A 27,005-nucleotide genomic window follows, 5' to 3' on the forward strand; every position below is an offset into this window, starting at 1 on the left:
TGGAATATTCTATAGCAAATGATCACTTAAAAAATAATAGATAACCTGAACTAATAGAGAAATGATCTTTGAAGCAACTTAGGTACTTGTGTACGTAGCAGAGTTTGATAAAAATGATGAAATGCAGTATTTCAGAGGGTTTTTAAGAATTTATACATTGGCAGTGGAATTATAGGATTGTAGATTTTTGAGGATATTCTGACACTATGTAGCAAGTAGCAAAATGTGGAAAAAATATAGTCGATATAATAATCCCATTATTTAGGAATATGCCCTATATCTGATAATTTTTTTCAAAATATATCACAGCAATTTTTAAAACATGTTTTACTATTTCATCTTAATATCAAACCTTTCCTATTTCTCCTTCAGATCAAACCCTTTCTTATAAAGAAAAATAAGGAAGAAATCTGAGACATTACATGTGACAATATATACAATACTGTCATGGTAGTCTCCTACACCTCTCAACTGTGAGGGAAGAGAGCCATTTCATTGTCTCTTATCCAGGAGTTTTCATTGATTTTTTTTCTTTTCTTTTTTTTTTTTATCACCAGCTCTTAGTAATATCTGGCATACAGCTTAATAGGTGCATGTTGGGATGATTAAAAATACTTATTCATTGATTTCTCTTCACAATATCACCTTGAAGTAGATGCTGTTATCCCCATCTTATAGATAAGGAAGTGGCAGTTCAGAGATTTTGTATCTTGCCAAGATATGTAATAATATATAAATGCATCATCCCATTTGAGATGTTATAATGTCAAAATAGCTAGTATTAAACCTGCCTATACCTAGACCAGGTAGAATGCTGCAGGACTTGTATTGATAGCTTCTACTTTGTTCTTTATATACCATGTTGCTTCATGAGGACTACAAATCATTAGATAATAAGTTGCTTCCCTACTGAAAATAGGTTGGTTTGGCATTTGCAATAATTTTTTACGAGACATTGTTAATTTATTGTTTAATCATTTTCAGTTGTGTGATCCCATTTGGGGTTTTCTTGACAGAGATACTGGAGTGGTTTGTCATTTCCTTATCCAGCTCATTTTACAGATGAGGATACTGAGGCAAACAGTGTGAAGTGACTTGCCCAGGGTCACACACCCAGTAAGTGTCTGAAGATGAGTCTTCCTAACTCCAGGCCCAGCACTCTATCCACTGCATTACCTAGCTGCCCCAATTAATTCTTTGGAATCTGTTAAATGATAGGTAGCAATTTTTGAATAATTATGAATGTTAAACCAAGATTATAATGTGGCTTAAAGGCATAGAAGAAAAATTAACAAATTCTTGATTTAGAAATGTTCTTCTAGAATGTCTCCTTCCAAATTACTTATGGTAAAATGCATCTATAATTTGAAAGACTTAAGCAGATGCTTCATAAAGTTTCACATTTTTAAAGTTTTATAGTCGTCCCCCCCCCCCCCCGGCTTTATTCTTCATTTCTTTTAACAGGAGCCCCATTTTCAAAATGAATGCATTAGACAGAATTTTTAATTTAGCAAATTGATGAGTATTGATTCTTTTTTTGTACAGTCTGGCACTGTGAACTTGGAATTTTCAGATTGTAGCATATTAGATTGTAGCATCTACTGCCAAAGGATGGTATAGCATCTGGATCTCTTAGATGTTATAAAATATGGTATTATAACCACACAAATGATAGAAGAAAAAAAGCAGAGCTCTGGGGAGGTATCTGTAAAAGTGATATAAATTGCTATGGGAAAATATCAGAGTCTAGAAAGATCTAAAAATATGTGAACTATTCATACTGTAACTATGAATGGGCTAGTAATCTCAAACTTCTTCCTACCAGCAGGGCTGACATTTTATCTCTTTATACATCAAATATTTCACCCTGATTGATTTATTTTTCACTTCATATTTTTCCTACTAGAATTCACTCTCTAGTTTTATAGTGGAATTAAGTATAAAAGTAAAAACTTTCTTTAGAGATAATTCCTCAAAAAATTTTATTGGAGTTTTATTTGTTTTGTAAACTGGGATAGCTGTATGTGTTCAGATATTTTGAAATTGGCATTGCCAGTAATTCAGTAAACATTTGGCTTCTAGTAACTTCTAATTGATGTCAGAGATTTAGTGGAGAAAGTATTGCTTTTTTTTTATTTTTAATTTCCAGTAGCACAATATAATTTAACATAGTTGAAAATGTGAAATGAAAAATTTTGTAAATTTAGAATAGTAGGTTTTTAATGTAAGACCAAGAGAGATAATTTTTACATATCCTTGAAATGATATGTAGAATGACAATGCAGCTTTAAGTTGATTACATCATATATTGACATCCTTGTCACAATTTATTCTCCATCTGAAATAGAGGTGATTTATGCATTTGAATGTGTTTGAACCTCTAAATGTAATGTAATAACCAAGATGATATAAGGTATTAATATAACTAGCAGTTATAGCTGATATAATGTCACTAAATGCCATTATGAAAGGGAATACATTTGTAACACAATGCCGTGGTTCCTCTTATGCTACGCTATTGGAAGAAAAAACCTCAGATTTTAGTTAACAGATGTGTGTTATTACTTTTTTCTTCCCAGTAATTTATTTTATGTAGTCTATAACACAATTGTACAGGATCATGTTAGATCCAAGTGGGCAGCATTTGCTGTTAGAAAATATATCCAAACTCCTTAGCTTGGCATTACAGCCTTCTACAGTATGGTCCTAATACCAAGGTAGAGTGAAATATCCTAGAAAGTGCCCTTAATTTGGTATTAGGAAAGTGGATTTAAATACTAACTATGCTACTTCCTATTTATATTCCCTTGAACAAGTAGGTTAACTCCTTTTGACCTTAGGTTTATTTTCTTCATTTGCAAAATATATGTTGTATTACATTGCCTCAAAGGGCCTTTCTATTTCTAAACCTAAGATCTTATAATCTTTTTATCACATTCTGTGTTTTCAACCTAAAGTCCTTTTCAACAGTGATACAAGTTACCTCAGGATATAGTAGGTTCCCTAGAATGAATGAATGAATGAATTTAAGTATTAAGTGCTTACTGTGTGGCAAGCACTATGCTTAGTGCTGGGGATAGAGACACAAAATTGAGAGTCTCTGCCCTCAAGGAGCTTACATTTAGATGGGGAAGACAATACATGTGGCATAGTGATGGAGAAGGAAGTTATGGTTGGGGAGGTCTCAAAGATATTAGGTGGAAAAATAGGGCAGTCATTTGACATATGCCCTTGTAGGAAGCAGTGGTAATGTTGGTTTGATTACAGTTCTTAGCATTGAGTGTGTGTGTGTGTGTGTGTGTGTGTGTGTGTGTGTGAGAGAGAGAGAGAGAGAGAGAGAGAGAGAGAGAGAGAGAGAAATAGAAATAGGGGGTATGGGTTTGGAAGGTATAAAGGAACTGAAAGAAAAAGAGGCTATATGGTTCCAGAGAATGGAAAGCTGGATGGTTTAACTTCTCTAAGGTATAGTTTCACTGGTCCAATTTGAAGGATGGAACAGTAACTGGCAGGGAGGAAAATAGCTGGGTAAAGAGGAGGTATATGGTCCCCAAGGAGTTTTCAGCTGAGTATCTTAGCTCGATTTTTCCAGGTATGGACTAATGGAAAGGAATGTTGGAGTCAAATTGCTTGAAGTACTATTCAGAGTAGTTTATATTTGATCATAGAGGTAGTAATAAGAAGATCTTGTAGTTTACTGAATAGGGGAATAACATGGTCAGACCTTTGTTATGCCGATTAAGTTACCAAGGTAATATTTAAGTCATCAAAACTACTTAACACAGAGAAAGATACTTACATAATTAGACCCCTTAGAGAACCCCATGGTTTGGCTGTGAAGAGTTTTTATTTAGCTCATTTGTTCTCCTTCCTGCTAGTATCATTAGCTTTGATAGCCATTTTAGAAACACTGGGTCCAGAGGCTGAGATTCTCTTTTGTTTGCATATTTGGTGGCCTAGATATCCTCTGATGTTCCCTCCTATCATTGAGTGACTGATTTAATGAAATATATGATCAGCTGGTCACCTTAAAAATAATTATAGTTAAAGTGCATTCTGTGCAGGAGAGAAAAGCAGTAGAATTACCAGTCTGGAGATATGGAGTGGTTTTTTTGAGGAGCAGTGAAGGAGGCCAATATCATTGAAATGTGTATCATATAAGAAAACTGGAAAGAGGTGGAAGGGCAGATTATGAAGGGCTTTGAATGCCAAAAGGATTTTATATTTGATCTTGGAATTTCTCGAGTTTTTTGACTGGGGACAGAGGAGAAGGGCATGATAAATCTTGGGCATTAAGAATATCACTTTGGCCTTTTGAATGGAGGATGAACTACAGTGAGGAGAGACTTGTGGCAAGCAGACCAACCATCAAACAACTGCGGCAGTCAATGTGTATGGCAATGAAAACCTGCACATAAACTTGTTAGATCATACAAAAACCTCATATTGCCTGCCTGCCTGCCTTCCTTCCTTCCTTCCTTCCTTCCTTCCTTCCTTCCTTCCTTCCTTCCTTCCATCCATCCATCCATCCATCCATGAGGGTTAAGTGACTTGCCCAGGGTCATACAGCTAGTGAGTGTCAAGAATCTGAGGCCAGGGGCAGCTAGGTGGTGCAGTGGATAGAGCACCAGCCCTGGAGTCAGGAGTACCTGAGTTCAAATCTGGCCTCAGATACTTAACACTTACTAGCTGTGTGGCCCTGGGCAAGTCACTTAACTCCAATTGTCTCACTTTAAAAAAAAAGAAAGAAAGAGTCTGAGGCCAGATTTGAACTCAGGTCCTCCTGAATCCAGGGCCAGTGCTTTATCCACTGTGCCACCTAACTGCCACCTTAGCTTTCTTTAAAAAGATAATCAAAAAGCCCTAATAATAGTGAACGTGGAATGGATTCTTGAAAATGAAATTGGCTTTATCTTGAGACAGGAGATGAATAGCTACCAATGTTGGATTTATTTTAGCATTATCTGTCTTTGTATAGTTGGATAATAAACTGGAGAAATCAAAGTTCAAAGTAAATAGCAAATTAGGGGGGAAAAGGATGGTGAGAGGAAGGTACTATGTGTGACCACAGTGGCTCTGGTCTTATTGATTTAAGTTGTTATCTCTGAAATATAGAAATATAGATAAAAGGGTTGATATTTAGTACTACTTATTTATGAGAGTTTAGCCAGTGAAGACCAGTCAGTACTTGGGAGTAAGGCAGTGCCTTCTAATTGACTTTGCCAAAAAAAAACTTAATTCTTCTTGCCAAGCAGAGTGATGTGGTAGCAGTGGATGATAATAATGTCTTGAGTACAAGCTCATTTTCAAAACATTGGAAAGTAGGATGACAGAAGATTTTGAATAGTATCACTTCACAGGAGAGAAAGATCTGGGGAATATAAGCCTGTAAAGAACATGGTTCAGCCAGGTTATCTTGAGCATTTTAAAAATGAAACCAGAAAGATAATAAATAGATGCAAAATGAAACAAAGGTACGAACTTTTTTTTTTAACAGTGACTTAGATTCTTTGGCAATGTAATGAAACTATAATTTGTATTTTACCTTTCTATCTGATGTAATGATAATGACATCTAAAATGACAGAGTAGGGAAGAGATATTGAACCTAACAAAATATGTACAGAAGAAATCTTTGCTTGAGGGAGCACTTTTGTAGTTCTCAGATAATGTCATTAGATTTCTCAGAGGTAAAGAAAACAAAACAATGGAAATTATTATGGACAAAAACAAATGCCCTTCTATGATATGCTTATCCTTCCTCCCTTTCCCCAAAAAACACCCAAATCAAGATATCAACTTTCTGCCTATTTATCTAAAGGGACTTTTTTTTTTTTACCATATATCAAACATGTAGTTTTCTTACTGGAAACATGAAAGAACATAGACTTTCACAGATGCTATGCAGTATTTCACATAGTTACTCTCATAGTTTTTCACTGCTAATAAGCATAGCTACTTTGACATCCTGATGCACTTAATACTTAGAAAGCATTCTTGGGCAGCTAGGTGGCGCAGTGGATAAAGCACTGGCCCTGGATTCAGGATGACGTGAGTTCAAATCTGGCCTCAGACACTTGACACTCACTAGCTGTGTGACCTTGGACAAGTCACTTAACCCTTATTGCCCCACCAAAAAAAATTAATTAAAAAAAAAAACAGAAAGCATTCTTCTTTTTTTTTTTTTTTTTTGTGAGGCAATTGGGATTAAATGACTTGCCCAGGGTCACACAGCTAGTAAGTGTCAAGTGCCTGAGGCTGGATTTGAACTCAGGTCCTCCTGAATCCAGGACCAGTGCCTTATCCACTGCGCCACCTAGCTGCCCCAAAAGCATTCGATTTTGCAGAACAAAATGCTACTTTGAAGTTTTGTGTATAGACAAGTTGTTTCTCCCATATGTACATCTAAGTCATAGATGTACTACAAGATTTTGTGACAACTCCAGTTGGAAACAGCAATAAATGAGAATCTCTGGGTCCCATATATCTAGCTATTGAGTCCCCTTTAAAACAAGCTGTAGACTTCACAGTACCATCAAGAGTCATAATATTACCCAGGTTTATAGAGTTCACATAAGCATTGTGTTCATTCACCACTTCTTTTTCTAAGATAAAGACCAAGAGATAAAACAATCAGAGAATTTGATTGTTGGAAGGCATCTAAATAGTGCATGGAGGTCAAGTTTCAATGAAATTGTAAAATACAAGAATCCATCTTGCGCTTTCCTTTGAATTAATCTGGGATGAGAATATTGAACTCCATTGACTTTGTATAATTGGACTAAGCTTTATATCCCTACCTCTCTGAAACTTAGGTTTAATGTTTGGAGGGGGTGGGGGCAATGAGGGTTAAGTGACTTGCCCAGGGTCACACAGCTAGTAAGTGTCAAGTGTCTGAGCTCGGATTTGAATCTAGGGCCAGTGCTTTATCCACTGTGCCACCTAGCTGCCCACTAATGTTCTATTTTTAAATAGCTATCTTCATGTTACCATTCTCCAAATAAAGTTATTCAGATATAGTACACTTTGCAATCCCACTTAAGTGAAAACTTGCTATCTCTTGGATAATATGTTTAATAAGTCTTCATTAGTTTTTTTTTCTTTTTTTTTTTGTGGGGCAGTGAGGTTTAAGTGACTTGCCCAGGGTCACACAGCTAGTAAGTGTCAAGTGTCTGAGGGCAAATTTGAACTCAGGTCCTCCTGAATCCAGGGCACCGGTACTTTATCCACTGTGCGACCTAGCTGCCCTGTAGTTTAATTTATTTAGAATTATTTTATGCTAGAAGCTGGCATTCATTGTTAAATTCTAAATTTCTTTTTTAGGTATCTTAATGCAATTCAAACTATGTGTCCACATATTCTTCGCTATTTGACTACTGCAGTTATAACAAACAAAGATGTTCGGAAACGAAGACAGGTATTAAAAGACCTAGTCAAAGTTATTCAGCAGGTAAGAACAGGTGTTTTCAAGAATTTTTTTTAAATTATGTAGATTTTTTAAATGCTTCTATAATTTTTTAAGAAGAATCTGGGGTAGTAGTTATGACACTATCTACAAAACAAATTGGCTTCTGTTGAAAATCAGTCAGCAAGCATTTGAATTCCTACTACATGCCAGGAACTATACTTATATATATTTTAAAGTGAGACAGTAGCTAGTCTAAAGCTTATATTTTACCAGCGTGAATTCATGTTCACAAGTAAATAAATACAAAATATATTTGAAGTGATAGTAAGGAATTATCAGCAAGAGGCAAGAAAGGCTTCTTGAAGGAAATAGCACTATATATAAGCTTTGAAAAAAGTTGTGGTGGTTCCATGATAAAGAAGATTTTTGGTGTGATGGAAAAGGAGTAGAGATAGTAGATTGAATTTTATAAACAGGGAACAGCACGAAAAAGCTAGTTGTCTGAACATAGTGAGTAAGAGGAGTTAGTGTTTAATTGATTTACAAGGATTAGTTGGAACCAGATTATGAAGACAGCTTCTTGGGCAGAGGCATGATATGCAGTCAGACCTATTCTTTAGGAGTAAGTTTGACAACTTAGTGGAGAACCAATTAAAAGGTTCTGAGAATAATTGAGAGATGATAAGGGCTGTGGTAAAATATGAAAGTTTTTAACAGTCGGTTAGGATAAGTGAAAGACGCCAGTTTTTCAGGGACCACCCTTTTGGGGAGGAGATGAGCGGTCTGCCTGCTGCGCATGTCGGACTGCCTGCCGGGTGCAGTCCGCCTGCTGCGCATGTCAGACTGCCTGCCGGGTGCAGTGCGCCTGCTGCGCATGTCAGACTGCCTGCCGGGTTTTTTTTGACTTCCGGGGTGGAGAGAACGAGAGTAGCCTTTTTTGCCGGCTTGGCGGGACGCCGGGCGGCGCGGCACAGACGGTCTGACTCACTCCAAAGGTGGCCTAAATCGGTTTGGTGAGTTTTTATAAGGAATATAGACTAAGCCTAGATTTAAGACGATTTGTACTGTATTTCTGTTTTCCTATCCTTCTAATCAACAACACCTTATATACAATAAAGGCTCTATCTAGAAAACCAGAAGCTTCTTCCATTTACTAGTCTGGGAGATGAGTTAAGGGAAGGGTTAAGTAGGGGAGATTTATGATCTAATATCCAATTTTAAATCTCACAGGGCTAGATTAGGGTGGTTGTGAGTTGTAAGTTAAGAAGATGGAATTGACAAGAAGGAGTTGGGAAGTAAGTGAGGGTAAAGAGTTGCATATGACACTACATTGCTGACCTGGGTAACTGGAAGAATAGCGATGTTCTCCATAGAAAATGTGGAAATTAGGAGTAGTAGGAGTAAGTTCCATTTTGGTTAGTGAAATCTCTTTGGACATGAGTGAATTCTAAATGTCTGTGAAAACATGAAGTTCAAAAGGCTATTTCAGATGCATGACTGAAGTTCAGAAGAAAGATGAGGTCTAGCTGGACATGTAGATTTGGAGTCATTTGGGTATAAAAGACAGTTTAATTTGGATCTTTGGGAGCTGATGACATAATCAAGAGAGAGTAGGAGAGGGCCCAGGACAGACCCCGTAGAGGTGTATTGTCAGATAGCTATGGGGTAAGAAGGGTTGTAATAGATGATTTTACAAAGCACACTGAGATACCTCAGTCATACAGCTAGGATGAAAGCCACAACAGAGCAATATCTTGAAAACCCAGAAAGGAGAGACTATCCAGGAGAATATCGTCAGCAGTGTCCAAGACAGCTGAGAAATCAAGAAGGATTGAGGACTGAGCTAAGGCAGTTGGATTTAGACAGAAAGGAGAAAACTGGTAATATTGGAGACAGTAGTTTCTGTTGAATCCTGAGGATAGAAGCCAGATTACAAGGAAATAAATTAGTGAATGGGAGACTAAAGTGAAAGAAGAGAGCATGGACACCTTTCTCTAGGAGTTTGGATGTAAAAAGGAAAGAGCAAAGATAATGGTTTGAGAACGGGAAAGTGAAGATTTATTTTAGGCACGAGGGAGATCTGGCCATATTTGTAGACAGTAATGAAGGCCTTGAATAAATTTGACCAGAATGAGTAATGGGAGAGGGGAAAACAAGGGATGTTAAGTATTATGTTAAGATGTTTTTCAAAAAATCTGATAATTTCTTTGACTTTTTTTTTACAGGAGTCCTATACATACAAAGATCCTATAACAGAGTTTGTTGAATGCTTGTATGTTAACTTTGACTTTGATGGTGCCCAGAAAAAGTTAAGAGAATGTGAATTGGTGAGTCTAAACTTTAACTTCTAGTAGCCAGTTATTCTTAGTCCATATTGACTGTTTTCAGTAGGGTTGTATAGTTTTTTAATTATGATCATAGAGCCATGTTGATCAAGGTTAGAAAAAAATGACACTTTTTAAAGAAAATTATCAAAGACAGTGATCCCTTTCCCACGTTCTGAAATCTTCCTTCTCAAGGATGGGAAGAAAAACTTGGTATGATGGGAAGAGTACTACAGAGGAGGCACAAGGACCTGGATTAAATTCTACCTGAGGCACTACCTTTGTGACTGTGGGCATTTAGTATCCCTGGGTCTCTGTTTCCTGACTGTCTAAGATTAGATATTGGACTTTGGCCTCTTGTGTCCTTTCCACCTTTAGATCTATGATCTTTGGTTAAACTGGATTTGGAAATATGCAGAATACTTAGGACTTGGGGTAGTACTGACACAAGAAGGAACCAGAGTTATTAGATTATGATTCTTACAGATGAGATGATCTCCATATAGATAGATTGGGACCCAGAAGAGACTTTAGAGATCTTTTAAAGGATCACTTTAAGTTAATGGCATAGTCAAAATTCAAACCTAAGTCTAATGGGTTCATATACAGTACTCTCCACTGTCAATGCTGTAGTTAGAGTTTGGTTTTTCCATGTCTGGTAATGATGTGCTGTATTCATGCCAATAGTATGTTGTAAGTACTTTTTAAAATCCACAAAAAGTTAAATTTATGTTTTGACTGTTCATACTTTTAGGAATATGGATGTTTAAATATTAATAGGTGATTTTGGTATTCCTGGATGGTTTTAGAACAAAGTCTACTTTTTCTTTTTCTTTTTCTTTTTTTTTTTAGTGAGTCAATTGGGGTTAAATGACTTGCCCAGGGTCACACAGCTAGTAAGTGTTAAGTGTCTGAGGCCGGATTTGAACTCAGGTACTCCTGACTCCAGGGCCGGTGCTCTATCCACTACGCCACCTAGCTGCCCCAAAGTCTACTTTTTCTACAGAAGGCAGTGGTCTAAGTGGACTTTATCATATCATTGCAAATCTTTGTGTTGAATTGTTTACTCTCCCCTCCTCCCTTTACATTTTTCTAGTAATAATACTACTGAGGAATGATATGTTTATAGCAATGATTCTCAAGCTTTTTGGTCTCAGGACCTGATTACACTCATAAAACTTATTGAGCACCTCAACAACTTCTGTTTTTGTGGGTCATTCCTATTTGTTTTATTAGAAATTAAATGTCTTAATATTATGAAAATAGTTTTGGCCTCATAGACCCCCCCCCCCCAGCCCCTGAATGGGGAATTTCTGGTTTATAAGTTGTGGGGACCAATTTTTAATTGGGGAGTGTTAGCTAAGCGGCTCGCCGCAATATTGGAGCAAGGAAGGAGACCGGCAGCCTCCCTCTAAATAGAACAGGATTTATTTTAACAAGAATGAACTTAAAAAAACAACAACAACCACAAACAGAATCAGTAGGATCAAGGGAAAGGAAATAAAATGGGGAAAGGGAAATTATACAACCTGTAAAAAGACCACCGCCCAGGAATCAGCTGAGAATACACAGCAGAGCTCTTGTCGTCGCCTTTCAGCTAGAATGCTAGGGGAAAAAAATTCCCTTCTCCCAGCACCCCCACACAGTCCCCAGCCAATTGGCTGGTCACATGACTGCCCTCACTAGGCTTCCAATCACTATAATTTTGCCAGGCCCATGTAGGAGTCGGTGAGTGGTGATGACAGTGCCAGCGCCATGGCAACAGCTACAACCAGTGGGTGGAGCACCGTGCTGTTTGCGGAGCCCTAGGCCATTGCACACCAACGTTTTTCTTTCAAATACTGGCCAAAAGATGGGGTCATAAAAACCTCAAATAATAATTAATTCTTTACATAGTTGAAGGTTTAAACAAACTTAGGCACCTTGTAGCTTTAGAGAATGAATTTTTATGAAGCTAAGAGAGCATACTGAATAGTGAGTAGAAGCACAAGAAAGGAGAGGTGCAGTGTTTTAAATGAATTGGAAAGTATAATGCCTAAATGTGAAGGATTGTCAGTATACTCATTTTCTTTTTATATTCTTGAATTAAAAGGTTCTTGTGAATGACTTTTTCCTGGTGGCTTGCCTTGAGGATTTCATTGAAAATGCTCGACTCTTCATATTTGAAACTTTCTGTCGCATCCATCAATGTATCAGCATTAGGTAGGCAAACCTTAGCTTGTATTCTTCTTACATCTAAACATTCATTCAGATATCAGTAAATTAAAGAATATTTGTTAAGCTCCTACAATGTGACCAGTACCTACAAGTACCAAGAATGAAGTGATTACTACTTACTGTGAGCCTATATTCTACTAAAGGACACAAATACACGTGAGTTATATACAGCATAACTCTAAAGTAAGTAAATGAAATGTGTATATACTTCTGTGTGCTTATATATATGTTTATATATCAGAATGTATATATTCTACAGATATGTAAGTATATAAATATGAGTGTGTGTGTGTGTGTGTGTGTATGTGTGTGTATGTGTATGAGAGAGAGAGAGAGAGAGATCTCCTCAATGAGGCTACAAAGATTGAGAGTAGGTTTTTTAGGACTTTAAAAGGTTAATAAGTTTATATTTTATCATAGAAAACCATTGGAGTTGATTGAATTAGGGATTCATATGGTCATTTCTGGATGTAAGGGAAATTATTTTGCAGCAATGTGTAGGATGTACTAGAGTGGAAAGAGACTTCAAATAGGGAGACCAATTTGAAGACTTGGAATAATTGAGAAGAGATGTAGTCTGGAACTAAGGTTTGTAGCGCTGTGAGTAAAGAGAAAAGATCAGATATGAGAGATGGTATAAAGATAGAAATGTCAAGACTTGGCAGCTGATTGGGTGTGTGGTGAGTGGAAGAATTAAGAGTAAAGGATAATGCTGCGATTGTGAACCTGAGACACTGGAAAGATATACTTCAGTAGAAGTAGGGAAGTTTGGAAGAGAGGAAGGTTTTCTATTTATAGTAAAATTTCAGAAATAAATCCCAATATCTAGAGATGTATTTGCTGTTCTTTCCCCACCCTCCCACCCGCAAGAAGAAAGGAAGAGTGATAAACACAGTTCTGACATTCCTTGAAAACCATAGGTTCAACACAATCTCCTTTAGATTCTACTTGAGTTCTGCATGATTATTTATTCTTAGAATGATGTCCATAAGTGTACTTTAGGGCCCTACATTTTTAAGTAAGCTTATGTGGGGTTTTTTGTATATTTTTGAAATGTGAAGTTATATGTGTTAGATGTTCACTAACAAGACTAATATAAGGTTTCTGTTTAGCTCTTTCAGTTTGTTAGCCAGAAATTCAGTTAATAAGATCACATCCTTCTGACATTCCAGTTATTGTTTATTAAATTTTTCACATACAAATCATAAAATTAACTAAATTTATATTTTTGCCAAAAAGGTAGAACATTTGTTATACACTAATATTTCTCTTAAGTTTAAATAAATATATTTTTCTGCTGAAAGAAAATTAGACTTACAATATAGTGTAACAAATTTTAAATTTCATTATGTTTGAGTATTTGAAAATTAATTGGTATTTCATTAGTATTTGAATTCTGTCTGGGCCACAAAGCCTAAATTAGTATGCCTGTGCTGCCAAATGCTGCCTTATGCAGTTGCTTTTTTTTTAAAGTTCTGACATTAATATTTGCTATCTGTTTGGCATATCCTTTAATTTATTATTCCTGTAAGTGTGATTTTTCTTCTACATAGGCTTTTCATGTTTGTTTAAACAATTCACCATGTGACCAGCAGCACACATTAAGATGACTGTCTAAAGCTAGGCAGTTGGAGCTAAGTTTTTCTGGCATATATAGGGATTCAATTCAAGTCTTTAGTTTCACTCATTCTGTAGCCCACTGAATTAAATGGTGGCTAGTCTGCTTCTCTTGGCAAATGACTACGTGTGCCTAATGGGATTTTATTGGCCGTGGAAGGAAACAATAGGTGTATCATTTCTAGAACTCTGGTGAGTAACAAACTACTAAATTTTCCTTGCTATGGTTTTTTATTTGTTTCTAAGACCTATAATGAAGGCCTTAAGGAAGAGCTTAAATTTTTGGCTTCTCCCCTGGTGGAATTTTCTCCATTCCTGGCTAGCCTCCTGTCATTTGGCTCTTCTCCTTGGATTGGAACTTCATCTCTTCTGCCCTTACCACTGTTGAGAGAATTGTAGTTATATCCTCAATGTTTTTGTCCTTTGTGTTCTCTAGTAAGATGCCTATAATCAGAAGACATAGGTACTATTCTTATCCCCTCAATTTGCAGTATAATTTCAATCAAGTGACCTCAGTCTCCCTACTCCTTAGTTTCTTGTTCTGTAAAAGAGGTAATAATGTCTACCTTGCTTACCCCACAGGATGGTTGTAGGACTCAAATGACAATAATATATATGAAATAATTTTGGAAATTTGAAACCACTTTGAAAAGTACAAGATACTTTTATTTCTTCTTTCCCCCAATTTAAAAAAAAAAAGATAATTGTACTGTTAATTAGTTTTAACTTACTAGTAGCATATCTTAATTTGAACCTTTTAAAAAAGAATCACGGAGTCTCAGAGTTGGAAAAGACAAACCCAAACCCTGATGGAATACGAATCCTTTTCATTATCCTTGTTAAGTGATCATTGAACCTCTGCCTGAGTTAGACTTGTTTCATTTTTGTGTAGCTCTGATTATTAGGATAGCAGCTAGGTGGCGCCATAGTGCCAGGCCTGTAGTCAAGAAGACTCATCTTTCTGAGTTCAAATCCAGCTTCAAGCACTTTACTAATTGTGTGACTCTGGGCAAATCACTCTACCCTATTTGCCTCAGTTTCCTCACCTGTAAAATGAGCTGGAAAAGAAAATGGCAAACCACTCCAGTAGCTTTGCCAGGAAAACCCTAGATGGGATCACAGAGAGTCACACACAACTGAACTATTTTAGGAAGTTCTTCCTCGGTGGGCTAGTAGTAAGAGCACTGGAATAGAATCTAGAAGACTTGGCTTTGAATTCTGGCTGCCTTTTTTTGTGGGACTTTGAGCAAACCCTTACATTTCTCTGGGTAAAATGAGAGAGTTGGACTATACTATCCCTAAGGTCACTACTTTCATTGGCTGCACTTGTGGCAGAGGTTTGAAGACTGAAGCCTCATAACCTCCCCAAATTATTGCTAATGGAATTATGGCCCCCTAGTGGCAAGGTATATGAAGATGAGAACTGAACTGAAGTGATTATGGTGCTGACTAGTTGGGACAAACTTAGTAGAGATGGCATATGTCATTCCCCATGAAAATGGTACTCAGGTTCCAGAATGCAGTTTTGTGAGGAGACTGCCAGGCTACTAAATCCTTGATGACTACTCTCATTTTTTCCCCTTTTTTCTTTTTTTTTCTTTTAAGGCTGGTTCAGAGTTTTAAAATGTAATAGGAAATATTAATATTTACCTGTGATTTCTTAACTGTAACAAAAACTCTTTTTTGGAGATCTCCAATAATTTGGATTTTATAGTAATCTCTGAGAGATTGGTTTGTTTTTTCTCTATGAAAGAAAAATTAAGTAGTTTTAGAAGAGATCTGTTTAACCTTCTTGAGATAATAGAACTATTTATACTTTCATATACCAACATAGTTTAGGCAAAGTTTGTGATATATGGACTGGATGTGTATCTTTTTCAAGCAGAAAACAAAAGTACACTCTGGCTATCAGAATTAGAGGGCATCGATAAACCTCAAATTAATTGGGGCTTTTTATGGTCCTAGCAATGAGAAGTAGAATAGTGAAATGTGCTGGAATCACACGGGGGGAAGATCTGGGCTTAAGACTCAACTCATAATGATGTGCTTCTGGACAAGTCACTTAACCTCAGATTGTTCAGGCATCTAAGTCACAAAATAGGAGCTGGTTGCATTGATCTAAGGAGTTCTCTTAGCGGTATTTCCCAACATAAAAGACCTATTGGATCCAAATAAAACTCATTCTAGGTTTGTTTTCTTTCATTCTTCAAGAATAGTTTAAAAAATGAAATTTCTTCTTAGCAACAGGAGTATGAAATATTATCTCTACCCTTATCATGTGTGTGTCTTAAAATCAAATGACTTTCCTGTTGTCACATAACTCAAAAGTGTTGGAATGGGATTCAGAATCAGATCTTCTGATACTAGTCTATTTTCCTGTAGTCAGTGTTGCTTGTCTGGGACTGTTGCTCTTTACCTCAGACCATTGAAAGGGAAAATAGTCAAGTAAATACTGCACAAAAATGTGTTATTTTAACAGATATTAATGAAGAATATTTTGCTAGGTGGTACAGAAAATATAATGTCTAGATGGGACAGGACATGCTTTTTATGTTCCTCATGTAGCTTATAGTAAACATTATAAAGTGACTAAGTTATATTTCTTTCCAAATCTTTTCATTCCTAATTAGTCTTTTCTCATAGTTTACATTAGTCTTCTTATATACATTTGTGGAAAAGCAAAAGGAAGACTTCTCTTCCCTTCCTCCCTCCATTAATGCTTTCAAGATAATAATGTGTTACATTATTCTAAAGCTCAATGGTAATTTATTAAGCATTATTTTCCATTTGGAGTTTGACATATTCTGAATTAGCATATTTCTTTACCAGATATCTTTGAACACGTGTACGGTAGTCATATGTTTGGAAAAGTGCATATTTAGAATATTTTTGTCATTTTATATACAACCCTTATAGATACGTAGGATAAGATTTTAAATCCATTTACTACTACAGTGTTACAACATCTGCCAGAAAAGATTACTATGGTGAATAGTATTAAATTTAGTATAGCTGAATAGTTTATCAGATACGTGTGTGTGAGAGAGATATTTAAAAGCTTTTCTAAATAATACTTGGAGCACTTTTTAGTTACAGATAACAAAATATGGAAGTGATATTTTAAATGTTTATCATAAACATACTAACGTATATACATTAATAGTAAATCCCTTTTGGAGTTTTTTCCTTAAGAGAAGTGTAGTTGTCAACTCCTTTTTCATTTATTTAAGTTTTTTAACTTGTTTTGCCTATATTAAGTGATATTTAGATTTTCTTTATATTTGCATTCCTTAAAATTCCTTATTATCATTTATACAAATTAAATTCAGTGATTCAGAGTAAATTCGTATTTCAACAGACTTATTAAGTAACTATTATATGCAGAGTACTGAAGATAAAACATCCAAAATGAGTCATACTAACAATGCTTATAAAATTTTCAAAAACATTTCTAGATGAAAATAAAGTATTGAAGATTTAAATTATGTTGACTTTTGTTTCTGATCTAATGGAAAATTCAACAAGTTTTTTGGTTTTTGTTTTTTTCCTTGTCTCACAAAGCATATATATATATATATATGTCTAACTTTTTAAAAATTTCTTTACCTTAAGTTTTGTTAGGACACTTCACTTATTTTTTTTTTATGTTGTTCCCCAAAAGAAGACTTTAAGGTTCCCCTTTAGATTTCCTCAATCACTTTTTTTTGGCGGGGTAATGGGGGTTAAATGACTTGCCCAGGGTCACACAGCTAGTAAGTGTTAAGTGTCTGAGGCCGGATTTGAACTCAGGTACTCCTGAATCCAGGGCCAGCGCTTTAACCACTGCGCCATCTAGCTGTCCCATCCTCAATCACTTTTAACAGTGTCCAGCGTAATCAAGAGCCTCCGCTTTCCAAACTAGTGTCCAAGTCCCTAGTGATACTATAGGTGAATCAAGTAGTTTTCATGGAAAAGATATGGAAAGCCAAATTGTTTCACAAATGATAACTATTAAATGCAGCATACTGGGTTATTATATTAGATGCCAAACAAAACCCTTCCAAATCTTCGTTTGTTAAACTTATCTTTTCATGGGGAAACATGTATATAATGATTTTATTTTTATTATTATTGTTTCCCCCTACTTATTAGCCTGCAGATTGCATGCCAGGGTTACATAAGTATACATAAGGAAAAAAAATCCTCTGAGAATTGATAATCGGCTCCCTTCAGTTTTTTTGTATTGAGTTTTCTTAAATCAAACCATCTGTATTCATAACTTCCCTGAAAGTCCCAGTAACAGTACTGTTTTAAGCTTGAAGAAATCATTTATTTCTTCAAATAAATTAAGGTAATGTGGAGGTGCTTTTGATTGCATAGGACATGCTTTTGACTGCATAGGATTTATGGTTTCTATGGATATTGATTTAAAAGTAGCTTGTTAATAGTCATCTTTTGTGGTTGCTAGGCAAGATAGCTATTAAATCTTAAATACACATTTTTAAATTTATGAACACTTTTCAAAATGCTTAATATAACATGTTTGTAGACAAGGTTGCGATTTTAGTGTAATCTAACTAGAAGTTTAAAAGAGTCTGGGATGAATTAGATGTTTTTGGCAGGCATTCTGCATTTAGATATATTTTCTGCTACATTTTAGCTATTGGTAAACTGAACATAAATGTTTATAATTAAATGCTATTTCATCAAAACTAAGTGAAATGTTGGAGTTCTTCCATGTTCATTATCTGCTTGTTTCATTGAAACGAAAAGTTTAAAGAAATTCTTCTAAACTTTAGCTTAGTATCTAGATAAAAATGCCCTTTAAATTAATATATTCTGTAAAAGTACAACTGCTCTTCTTTTTCAGTGTCACCATTAGTTCAACTTCAAAAGACATAGCATAGTTCTTTAAATTTTTGCATGCTTTAAGCAAGATTTTAGGCATGAACTAGGATAAATTGTTTCCCATTTTCCCCTTTATTTTTTTAATTTAGTTTAAATAGAATAATTTTTTATAACAATAACTACAATAGTTTTATTTTTCCTTTCTTAGTGTTCAGTGTCCTATACTAAGATCATAAGATTAAGAACATTCAAACCTACATCTTTATGCTAAATGCAGTGTTTATGCCACCATATAACTTCCCTAGCTTTAAGGATTTAATTATTAAATTTTAAATTTTACCTCTGTTTTATGGCAAGTTGGACTTTTAGTTGGTTGCTAAACAGCTAGTTGGAGAGCACAGTACTCGTAAAAATGATGAGAACTCATGTACTGAGACTTTAACAGAATCAGAAGTAGACAAAAATGCAAAATAATTGTTTTATTCCCAGCTCTGCCATTTATTTCTTGTATAACTTTAAACAAGCTTTAACCTCTTTGGGTGTATTTCCGCTTCTATAAAAAGATAATTATAAAACTTAGCTCACAAGGTGTAGAATTCAAGTGAGATAATATATTATTATTATTAAAGTTCTTTGAAAGTGATAAATCATGTAAGTGTAAAACATCTTATTTTTTTTTCAAGAATCTGTCTTGTTTCCCACTGTATTCTTCCATGGTTACTTATACCTGGAATATTTCGTTCTGTTCTAAAACTTCATTTAATAGGAAGGATGTAGATAATGGAATATAGTCAGAGAAGGGAAGGAAGTTTACTAGAAAGAAACTTTGCTATATACAGATTGACAGAACTAGAAACTTGATAGAGCTGAAAGAAAGGAGGGATAGAAAATCAACTCTATAATTTGAAGGATCTTCAGAAGGGATTACTAGATTTACATTGCTTATCCACAGAGGAAAGAACTAGTAATGATGGGTAGAATGTATAGGTAAAACAGATTTGCTTTATGACAAAACAGTTACTAAATACACATTGAGATATGTAGAGATACGTAGAAGGAATTCATGCTTCAGATATGGATTGAACTAGATGATACTGGGAATCATTTCTGACTCTGATTCTGTCCTTAAAATCATCCCCTTTATTATACAGATGTAGAAACTGAGACTTAGAAATATTTATAGCAGCTCTTTATGTGGTGGCTAAGAATTGGAAATCAAAGGAATGCCCGTCAATTGGGGAATGGCTAAATAAACTGTGCTATATGATTGTGATAGAATATTATTGTGCTATAAGAAATGACAAGCAGGATGATTTCAGAAAGACCTGAAAAGACTTGTATGAACTGGTTTATAGTGAAGTGAGCAGAACCAGGAGAATGTTGTGCACAGTGACAGCAGTATTGTTTGATGAAAAACTGTGAATTTCTGAACCATTCTCAGCAATACAATGATCCAAGACAATCCCCAAAGGACTAATGATGAAGCATACTATCCACCTCCAAAGAAAGTGATATTGATGGAACTCAGCCTGAAGCATGCTATTTTTCACTTTCTTTTTTTTTCTTCAAGTTTTCTTATACAAAATGATTAATGTCAATGTTTTACCTAATTGCACATGTATAACCCATATCTGATTGCTTACCACCTCAGGAAGGAGAGAGGAAAGGTGGAATAAAATTTGGAACTCAAAACTTTAAAAATGTTATTTTTTTAAAAAAAGAAAGAAAGAAACACTTAAGTGGCTTGGTTAAAAGACATGACTAGTAGGTTGCAGTGCTACTATTCAAACTAAGGTCTTGTGACTGCAAATCCAGTATCTATTCCAGTGCAGTACACTCCATCCCCTTCCCTTCTTAACCATAAGAATTATGTAGCACATGGTTCTCAATCTACTCAGAACAGATTACTTTTTTTTATATTATTATTATTTTTTTTTTTTTAGTGACTTGCCCAGGGTCACATAGCTAGTAAGTGTTAAGTGTCTGAGGCCGCATTTGAACTCAGGTACTCCTGACTCCAGGGCCGGTGCTCTATCCACTGCGCCATCTAGCTGCCCCACAGATTACTTTTATAAAAATAGATTTATTTGTTAACCAATTACATGTTTTAGAAAACCCTTTTAACATTCCTTTTTTAATTTTTGAGTTCCAAATTTTCTCCCTCTTTCCATCTCTTCCCCAACCCATTGAGGAGGCAAGCAATATGATATCTGTTATACATATGAAGTCATGCAAAACATTTCCATGTAGCCATGTGGCAAAAGACACCACACACACACACACACACACACACACACACACACACAATGAAAGAAAACGGGAAAAAAATTTTAAGTATGCTAGTCTGCCGCAGTTCTCTCTCTGGAGGTAGATACTATTTTACTATTTTTTCATCATGGTCCTTTGGAATTGCCTTGAATCATTGACTTGGTCAGGGTAGCTGTGTCTTTCACCATCCTTACAGTAATGCTATTACTGTCTACAATTTTTCTCCTGGTTATGCTCATTTAACTTTGCATCAGTTCATATAAGTCTTCCCAGGTTACTCTAAAACTATCCTGCTCGTTATTTCTTATAGCACAATAGTATTCCTTAACATTCATATGCCACGGTTTGTTGAGCAATTCAACAGTTGATGGGCATCATCTTGCCACCACAAGAAGACCAGCTATAAATACTTTTGTATGAATATGTCCTTTTCCAATTTCTTTGGGATATAGACCTAGTAGTGACATTGTTGGATCAAAGGGCATGCATAGTTTAACAACCAAATTGTTTTCCAGAATGGTTGAATTAGTCCACCTTTCCACAAACAGGACATTAGTATCCCAGTTTGTCATTTTCCTTCTCTGTCTTGTTGCCAATCTGATAGGTGTAGTTTTAATTTCCGTTTCTTCCATCAATAGTGGTGATTTATAGTATTTTCATTTTTAATTGAGGAGAAATGGAAAATCTTAGACTTGTGTTCAAAAAATCAGTTGTACAAGTTTGTAGCTAAAACATTGATAGATTTCTATTTCATGTGGAAAGGATCCTGGAAAACTTGGTGGTCTGAACATTTTATATTACTCTGCTGTGTGACAGCAGCTAAAACAAAACTCATAGGATTTGGTTTCATTATTAGAAATATGTTGTCACAATGAAGACAATTAAAGTCTTGCTATACCTCTGCCCCATTACCTTTGAAATGAACCATTTTTTAAGCAAAATATTTTTCTAGTGATGTTGGACTGGGAATGGAATACTGGTCCGAAGATGATGAGTCACCCAGATATTGAGAGATATATGGTAAATGTTACTAAGCCACCAGTTCATTACCAACCAAAAATTACATTAGAGCTAAGATGTAAATGTCATCAGAGAGTTTTGACCAGAAAGGGTGAACCAACCCTGAAGCATTAGCAAAAGATAATCAAGAAACAGCTTGTTTTGCATGTTGAGAAATCTTAGAGGAGGATTGGCCATCAATGAAGGATGTAACTGGAGAGCATGGATAGGTTTTAGTATGCTTTCTTTGTTGAAGGAAGACCTTACACACATAAAATCAGTCCATTGAAGTAAAAGGCATATTTCAAAATGTCAAAGCCTATTTCTTCCCCATTCAGACTGCCAAGTGTAGAATTGTATCTATGACTGTGTCTTAAGAAGGGCATTGAAATGCAGCATGTTTAAGATGATTACAACCAGGATGGTTAGCAAAACAAAAACTAGCATAACAGGATCTGGGAGGCAGTGGGTATGCATAGTTAAAGAAGCACACATTTTAGATTTTAGACTTCTGAAATCTGAGTTTAAACTGTGAATCTTGACAATACCTTCTTTTTTTTTTCCTGGACAAGTCACTTAGTTTGCTCATCTATAAATGGGGATAATACACTACCCACCTCACAGGAATGTTATAAGAAAAACACTTTTTTGTGTGAGCATGCACTAAACACATGTATACATACATGTTATAGGAAGGAACAAGGGACATTTTGCCTAGAGAATAAAAGACTTAATGGGAAGTGCGGTAGCTGTCTTTAGACATTTAGAAGCTAGTAAAGTTGAAGGACACACTTGATTGTCCTAAGAAACGAAAATCTGAAGCAGTGGTTGGAAGTTAAAGGGAAACAGATTTTGGAAAACTTCACAACTAGAGCTATCCTAAAGTAAAGTGAGCTGCTTTCTTGTGTAGAGAGACCTGCCTATCAATATGACCATCTTTCAGGGTAGAAGAGGATTCTTTGATTGAAAAAAGGTGCTCCTGAGAACAACTCTCTATGTTTTTACTTCTCTTGTATGTATAAACCTAAATTCTTGTTAGATCCTCATTAGAGATTAAGAAGAAATAGTCATTAGCCTCTAATTCAGACCATTTCAAAGTTATTTCTCTTCTGCAGGTTTGGTATTCCAGATCTTTGCAGAGTATAAATTACTCCCTTCAATAGTTTCTTTTTTAGCTAATGTCAAATTCCTGCATCTCAGTAAACTATGCCATCCTAAATTAATTTATTCCTTTTCTTAGGATTATTTTGGCAGTTTTCATTCATATTGTTTATTTTCCCATGACAGGTAAATTAATGTTTTTGTCTTTAAAGAACATCTGCTTTAAAAATTACTATTCTTACTAAATTCTGATCACTATTGACTAATATAGTAAATGCTTTATAAATTAAGGAGAATAGGTTCATGTTTTTTATTAAAATTTAAAAATATTTGATAAATATTCTTTACAGTAAATTATTATGCTGAACAATAATTGTAAATCTCTCTACTAGTAATTAATAATATAGGTAAATATTTAGATGGCTTCTTTTTTTTTCTTTTTTTTTTGAAAAAAACATTGTTATATCAAAGATTTTATCATCTACTGTGCTGTCATTTTGTATACCATATATACACAAGGGCTAGTTGTTTTGAGAATTGTTTCTCATTCCTGGGAAAGCAGACAATAAACCTTATGAATATTGGGTTTGAAGACTTGAAGCTTATTTTTTAAGTGAAATATGTTTTAGCATGTTAGTGGTAAAATGTTAGTTGTGAGTCTCTTCTTTGGTGGTAATGCTGCCACTTGACTTTTAGTTTAGGAGCTTCAGGTAAAAACCTCAGATATTTGCCTTGTCTGAAAACCGATAGGAGATTGAGATTTATAAGTCTTAAAAATAAGCCAGGCGGCAGCAGGAAATGCAAGGAGTTTATTGGAAAACCACAGGAAACACCAGCTGCAGGAATTATGCCTGGACAGAAGAATGCCTGTTTGTTTAAGTAAAATGACACACTTCCCTGTTTTGATGGCTTTTTAAAAGGAGATGGAGTTTACCTAAAGAGAGATTATGAGGAGAATTAAATGGAAATACATCTTTACATCCATGAGAATTAATTAATAGTCACAAAATGGTCACTATAACATGATTTGTTAGCTATGTTTTCAATAAAACGGATCATAAAAAATAAAAGGGACATAAGTGTTACATATCCAAGAAAATTTTATGGTTGAGTTAACTACTTCCTGAACTAGTTTTCAAAGTAGATTTTAAATCTAAGATTTCAAGGAAAACTTTAAAGTAATGATCTCTTCAATTTTTTTGTTTTTCCAAGTGACTTGTCTTTTTTCTGCTTTGCTTTGATTTTGCATTTTGAATGAATCTTAATATTTAGTACCTTATAAATATTCCCTGCTAAAGTCTTACTTTCCTTTATCATAATTTGGAAGTAATGATCCTGTATTCTTAAAGGCTGTGTCAGTGAAGCCTATAGCTCTGGCAGGTCCATGTATACTCTTTCCACTGGTATAGATTGCAACCCCATATGCACTTTTACAATGTTTCCCTTCTTGTCTACGTCCTCCTAGGAATCAAGAACCCTTAGAAGAGTGTTTTAACTTGGTGGGGGGATGACTTCTGAGCCCTTTACATGACGGCATTTTGATTTGAGGCATTGCTGTTTGTTGTGAACCATGTAGTCTTAGAATGCTTATCTTATGACACTCTATTCTTTGTAGACTGCTTTCACTGGACACATGTGGCATTCGTAGTATCATACATTCATCTTTCAGGACTGGTGCTGCTTTCTTACTGTATTATCATCTCATTAGCCATTATACTATTTGTATGTGTGGAAAATAAATGTGCATTAATACTTCCAGGCTTTATACAGCTAGAAAGCCATATATAAAGTCTGTACACAGGGACATTAATATTGATTATAGCTTAGTGTGATTACTAATTAACGCCGACCCCATTGCAGCAGTTTTTATTGTGGCACAAAATGAAATAATGATCAGATCATAATGTTTCTCATTTTTATAACATTTTAGCAAATGGTTTTTTAGGGACATTTGTACATCACTGATCTCCACTTTTTCTATCAATCTTTTTTGTTTGTTTGTTTAGTGAGGCAATTGGGGTTAAGTGACTTGCCCAGGGTCACACAGCTAGTAAGTGTTAAGTGTCTGAGACCGGATTTGAACTCAGGTACTCCTGACTCCAGGGCTGGTGTTCTATCCACTGCGCCACCTAGCTGCCCCTCTATCAATCTTAAGGAACAATCAGTTACTGAGTCCCTCTGGTACAGTGGAAAGAGTGCTAAATTGCTTAGTTCATCAGTTTGGGATAGAATCTTTTGGTAGGGATGTGGGATGTCAGAAGAAATCAGTTGGTTGTCATGGGATGCATTTAAACTTGATTCCATCTCCTGTGTGACCTTTAGCAAGTCACTTGGCTTCTTTGGACCTCAATTTCTCCATCTGTAAGATAAGAGGATGTGGATGGCCTTCTAGTATCTGTTCAAGTTCCAAATCTGTGATCCTATTTTCCCTGCCCTTATTAAAGAGATTGCACAATTATACATGATAATAAATAACTGATATAAAGCAAGTATGTGGTGTTATTTTAGTGGTATAGATAATAAATTCAAAAGAAATCCCAAAGCAGGAAAGATCATTTTCAATTACATTCAACAGGGAAGGCTTACAGGTAACTTATCAATAGCCAGTTGTAACAAAACAAAAACATGGGTGGAATTTAGCATTGCAATGTATTTCTCTTTATCGTTGTAGTAATGAAGTCTGAGACATAATACTTAAGCATCCAGATAACATGCCTATTTTTTCTCTTTTCTGTTAGCATGTTGGCAGATAAGTTGAATATGACTCCTGAAGAAGCTGAAAGATGGATTGTCAATTTGATTAGAAATGCCAGGCTTGATGCCAAGATTGACTCCAAATTGGTATGTATTATAAAATATTATGTTAAATAGAGTATCAGTTACCAAAACTCAATTTAAAATTATTTTAATCCTTGCCCTTTCTTTGACCTTTTATTATCAGAAGGTTTTTCTAATTCCATACTAACTACAGAAGAATTTTTAAATTTATTAACTAGCTTTACTGAATATGTAACCTAATGTAATCTTATTAGCAAAGGTATAAAATATTCATGTGTTGATTTTACATTTCATACTTGTAGTGCTATTATGTCATGCTTATGTCTTTTTTAACACTATCATTAAAATATTATAAGACTACATTTCCTTCTATTTTGTTTCAGGGCCATGTGGTTATGGGTAACAATGCAGTCTCACCCTATCAGCAAGTGATTGAAAAGACTAAAAGCCTGTCTTTTCGAAGCCAGATGTTGGCCATGAATATTGAGAAAAAACTTAATCAGAATAGTAGGTCAGAGGTAAGAACCTTGACTTTTTGTTTCTGTTTTGGCTGACTTAAGAAAAGTAAAACATAATTACTCTGTATTCATGCTTGAAATAAATACTAATTTAGATGCTGAGAGCTGTATGGTTTACCATATTGATTTTTTTCCCTCATTGTTAAGCACATTTTACTTATGATTTTATACTTAGTACTAATTTCTGGGCAGGAACTTTTTATGTATTATATAAAACTCAAAGAAACTGAAAAAAATTAGGTGTTCTATCTTATTATAATTATCGGTTTGCCTCTTCATTTCTTTCTGTTTAGTTTCATTAACTTGTGGTTTCAAATAAATAGGCATTAAATATATAATATAACATGATTAATAACATACATTATTTGTTAAAAAACCTTGAGTTAATGAAGTCAAAGCAGGAAGAAATGAAGCAAATTAGTACCAACTATTACATTTAGTTCAGGTTTCATTGTCTACTGTGTACATAAGATTATTACATATAAATCCCACCTTAATGTTTTCAGGAAGTACTGGGTTTTTTTGCTCTGTTGACAACTCTTCCCTTTTTATTCTAGGCTCCTAACTGGGCTACTCAAGACTCTGGTTTCTACTAAAATACTTTGGAAGAGGAACACATTGAAATATTCCCAATTAAACATATTATACAAAATATGTAGTTCTATAGAAAACCTGAAATATTGTGAATTTGAATTTGAATAAAATTGGCTATGTTTCATTTTATATTACCCTCAAGTTTGTGTGTTTGTTTAAACCCATTATTCACCTTTAAGGCAACAATGAAGCCATATTTATTTAAAACTATCAAACATTAGGCAAACATTATATGATTAAAAACATTTTTTCCTCCTAACTCCTGATCATGGGATATAAATTTAAGTTTAAATGTAAACCTGCCCTAGCTTCCACCATTGTCTGCTAGACGTATAGCATGTTGACAGAGAACTAGAAT

General features: G+C 35.0%; 1 protein-coding gene across 1 annotated transcript in view; it reads left to right on the forward strand.

The window, feature by feature from the left end:
• Positions 1-26,778, forward strand: part of EIF3E (eukaryotic translation initiation factor 3 subunit E) — a 50,389-nt gene extending 23,611 nt beyond the window's left edge. Inside the window, exons 8-13 of the mRNA XM_043979652.1 lie at positions 7,320-7,446; positions 9,630-9,731; positions 11,821-11,930; positions 25,496-25,598; positions 25,919-26,053; positions 26,611-26,778. Coding sequence (XP_043835587.1) covers positions 7,320-7,446; positions 9,630-9,731; positions 11,821-11,930; positions 25,496-25,598; positions 25,919-26,053; positions 26,611-26,649 — 616 coding nt within the window. The 3' untranslated portion in view covers positions 26,650-26,778. The remainder of the gene's footprint in view (positions 1-7,319; positions 7,447-9,629; positions 9,732-11,820; positions 11,931-25,495; positions 25,599-25,918; positions 26,054-26,610) is intronic.
• The last annotated feature ends 227 nt before the right edge of the window (positions 26,779-27,005 follow it).

Source organism: Dromiciops gliroides, chromosome 1 (genome assembly GCF_019393635.1).
Source record: "Dromiciops gliroides isolate mDroGli1 chromosome 1, mDroGli1.pri, whole genome shotgun sequence".
NCBI lineage: Eukaryota > Metazoa > Chordata > Mammalia > Microbiotheria > Microbiotheriidae > Dromiciops > Dromiciops gliroides.